Here is a 4,265-nt window from a genome sequence, read left to right on the forward strand (position 1 = left end):
GATATATTAAAATCATTTAAATAGTAAGGTACTATTTCATGTCCATTTGCAACTTTTCCCTTTATATTCTCTGTAAAATTAATGTTTCTTATATTTGTCACGGGTCCTTTTGAAGATTAAATTAAATAATACCCATGAAGATGTTAAATAATGTAAGGCATGATTTAGAACGTTGTTATAAATGCTAAGGTGAAAATCATTGCAAAACTCCCCAGTGCATGTAGTCTATTTGTCCATGCTTCCAATCGATCTTATGGTCTTCATCCTTCTGCAAATGATTTTATATGGATTAAACACATATAAAATAAGTATATAGCTTACCAGTTAGAAATCTAGGAAGAAAAATAGAATATTAAAAAGGGGGGGAATAACGGTGAAGATTATTGCAATATTGGGGGGCCATGAAAAGGATGTAATGAAGGAAATGTTCATATGATGAATTTGGGGTATGATACACATATTTTGATGAGGAACATTAAATAATTAACTCATTGTACTTTATAACAACCCTATGAGAGATAGAGGGGATTAAAACATAAACTCAGAGACATCTATTAACCTGCTTGTTGACATACAAGTTGGTGGTAGAGCAAGATTGTAAGCTCAGGCTTCCCTGATTTGAAGGTCCATAATATTTGCCTCTTATGCAGAACAGCGGTAGAGGTCATACATCTCCTGTAAGCTTATTATACGTAGAGCTTGCTAGCTATAGAATATAGAAAGAGGTATGGAGAAATATATCCCTGTGTTGGAATTTGAAGGGAGATGTTATTTATAAAGATAAGGATTGTGGAAGAACAGAGATTCCTAAAAAGACACTTAAGCTCAGATTTACTTATTGTATCTTTGGGATCTGCAAGTAGTAATGCATAAAGTTTGTATTGGGAAATGGAGAACAGATATCCTGGAAATATCTGTTTGGATATTAGTCTTGAATGACTTTCTAAAATATCTCAGGAAAAGATCAGCAAGGAGATGAGAACCCATTCTACAGACAATCTGAGTCACTTGAAAATTGAAGTTTTAAGAGGAGTGACACAATACAGTTATTCTTTGGGAAAATCCAGAAGTTCAGTTTATTTGTAATATTGAGGTATGGCACAAATAAGATGGGCTTTTTAAATTTCAATTAAACTAACCAAGATATTGTAAATGTTCAATGATTCACGAGTTCATATATCACCCAGTGCTCATCATACCCCATGCCCTCTTTAATGTAAGATAGGCTTTTTAGAGATATTGATGAGTTTTTTCTAAATGAATCTCTAATTATTTTTGTCATACTCATCAGCTTCAAGGATTGTATTCTGAGGAAAGGGAGTTTAATAGATTGGGGTAGGAAGAGCAGAGCAAAGGAGTAATACTGAATAAATAAAGACAGTTGATATCAGCTGAACATGGAAAGACAGTATATATAGTAAAGAAAAATAATGAGTTAGAAACTTGAGAGGGATAGTGAGTAATGGAGAGAAAAGTGGGACAGGAGAGTTTAGTTAGATGAGTATTAGGATAACTTAACCTACATGGCTGCTCTAGATATACTGCATAATGTCAATGGGGAAGTCACTCTCCCTTCTTAATAAAGACACAAAAGCTAAACAGTGAAATGGAAAGGACATACCGATTTTTGGAAGAACTGAAATTCTATTGAGTCAAGTGATGTGGTAATTTTCTGTTGGACAATACATTGAAAACTTGTACATTTTTCAATAGGAATATTTGAAGGTTTTTCTAATACACATAATGACAGATTTGAATAAGGTTAAAAGATTGTGTTAGGAATATTTAATTAGCAACTGTGAGTATGAAAAAATACCTGAAAAATTAAGCAACATGAACTATAATTATTTACACAGTGTGAGTTGACTTTCTTGATAGGCATAAATGTAAGAAACATATCTAAGAGAATTTATAACTGATTAGGAATTTAGGATGTATTGAACACCTGAATTATAATAGAAATATTAGATACACAGAATTGGGGAATACTACTGAGATAAAGAGCTTAGAAGGACACAGAGGACTTAGAGACAGCATGAATTTTCAGTTTGTTCAGGGACTCTTAGGCAAGAAAGTAAAAGAATGTTTTGTCTTTTGAAAAGGAAAGTTAAAAAAAAAGAAAAGAAATGAATGTGAAAATAGAGGACTATATATATACATATATATATATAAGTTTATATAGATATAGATATAGATAGATATCTTCTCTCCCTCTCTCTCAAATAATAATTATTTTATGTTGTATATATAACATATATATATATACACATATATGTATGTATATGTATGTATGTATTTACTTGCAAAAGGGAGAGAGCATGAGCAGAGGAGGGGGCAGAGGGAGAGGAAGAAGAAAACTCCCCACTGAGCAGGGATCCCATCATACAGCTTGATCCCAGGACCATGAGGTCATGATGTGACCCAAAGGCAGGTACTTAATCAAACTGAGCCACCAAGACATTCTGGGCAAACACCATTTTGAGATGAGTGAGGAAAGTGTATATTTATGTGGAGCTATTTCCACTACAATTCACTTTAATTAGAATAAATATTACTTAAGGGACATCTGATTGCTGATTTCTCAATGTGTTCTGTTTACTTGACATTTGATTAAACTTGTCTCATTTCCATCAATTCATGATTCTCTCTACTCTTGAGTAGAATTCTTATGCTAAGTCTCATGAGAAACATAAAGAGACATAAAGAAAATCTCATCAACTTCTTGAAAATGTATGTCTTTCATGATCATATTTTTTTTATGAATGGGCAATCTACACTCCACACAGGAGTTGACCAGTTACTCTGATCATATGACTTGAGAAAACTCATATTTTTACCATGTAGCTTACTATGTCTCTGAACAATGTATGATGTATTAAAAATCATATCAAGCTAAAACTATGCTTTAATATGCCTAGTCTAAAAATGAAAAAAATATATGACCAAAGAAAGAACTTTCTCTTGCTTAGACAATTTGGTAGAAGGGATGACTTAGAAGGGAAGAGCTTAATATTTCAATAGCACATTCCAGCCATGTGTCATTTCTTGTATTCCATGCAGCCAGCATATTTATCATGGCATGGGAGAATCAGACCTTCAACTCAGGCTTCATCCTGCTGGGAATCTTCAGTCACAGCCCCACCCACATCCTCCTCTTCTCTCTGGTCTTGGGTGTCTTCACAGTGGCCTTCATTGGAAACATTGTTATGGTTCTCCTCATCTACCTGGACAACCAGCTTCACACACCCATGTATTTCCTCCTCAGCCAACTATCCGTCATGGACCTCATGCTCATTTGCACCACTGTACCCAAGATGGCCTTCAACTACTTTTCTGGCAAGAAGTCAATTTCTTTGGCTGGTTGTGGAGTCCAGATATTCTTATATGTGTCTCTTCTTGGAGCAGAATGTTTCCTGTTAGCTGCCATGGCCTATGACCGTTATGTTGCCATTTGTCACCCATTACGGTATTCAGTTCTCATGAGCCAGAAAATCTGTGGTCTCATGGCAGCTTCTTCATGGATTCTTGGCTCCCTCGATGGTACAGTTGAAGTTGCAGTTGCATTATCATTCTCATACTGTAGAGCCTGGGATATACCCCACTTTTTCTGTGATGTCCCTGCCCTTCTCACTCTCTCATGCACCAACACATTGTTATTTGAAAAGATGATATTTATCTGTTGTGTTATTATGCTTCTTTTCCCTGTAACAGTAATCATTGTTTCCTATGTTCGTGTTATTGTGGCTGTCATTCATATGGCGTCTGGGGAGGGTCGCCGAAAAGCTTTTGCCACCTGCTCCTCTCACCTCATTGTGGTGGGAATGTACTATGGAGCAGCCATGTTCATATACATGCGGCCCACTTCAGATCGTTCCCCCACCCAGGACAAGGTGGTGTCAGTCTTCTATACCATCCTTACTCCCATGCTGAATCCCCTCATCTACAGCCTCCGCAACAAAGAAGTGGCCAGAGCATTCATGAAGGTGTTGAGGAAGGGTAAGTCTGGAGAGCAAATTGCCTGATAATCTTTGTTTTGATTTATGCTCAAATTTATGTATTCAATCAGTAAAGTTAACTAATATTTACTGACCTTTGTGGATCTATAAGCAACAACCTAAGACTTAGAAATGGAAAAACTTCACATTTTTTTCTTCAAATATTTTACATTTTTATGCTAAGTTGAAGCAATGGCTATAAGGAAATATTTATTGCAAGACAAGACCTAAATTTCATTCATTTTTTATTATCAGGTAACAAATAGAAGT

General features: G+C 35.4%; 1 protein-coding gene across 1 annotated transcript; it reads left to right on the forward strand.

Annotated features, from left to right (window-relative positions):
* Positions 1-3,074: 3,074 nt before the first annotated feature.
* Positions 3,075-4,022, forward strand: LOC308342700 (olfactory receptor 2M3-like; the record flags this gene model as incomplete). Its single annotated transcript, XM_080803265.1, has 1 exon — positions 3,075-4,022. One exon carries the CDS (start codon positions 3,075-3,077, stop codon positions 4,020-4,022), a length of 948 nt encoding a protein of 315 aa, XP_080659391.1.
* Positions 4,023-4,265: the final 243 nt, after the last annotated feature.

This window comes from Martes martes, assembly GCF_963455335.1.
Source record: "Martes martes genome assembly, chromosome: 5".
Taxonomy (NCBI): Eukaryota; Metazoa; Chordata; class Mammalia; order Carnivora; family Mustelidae; genus Martes; species Martes martes.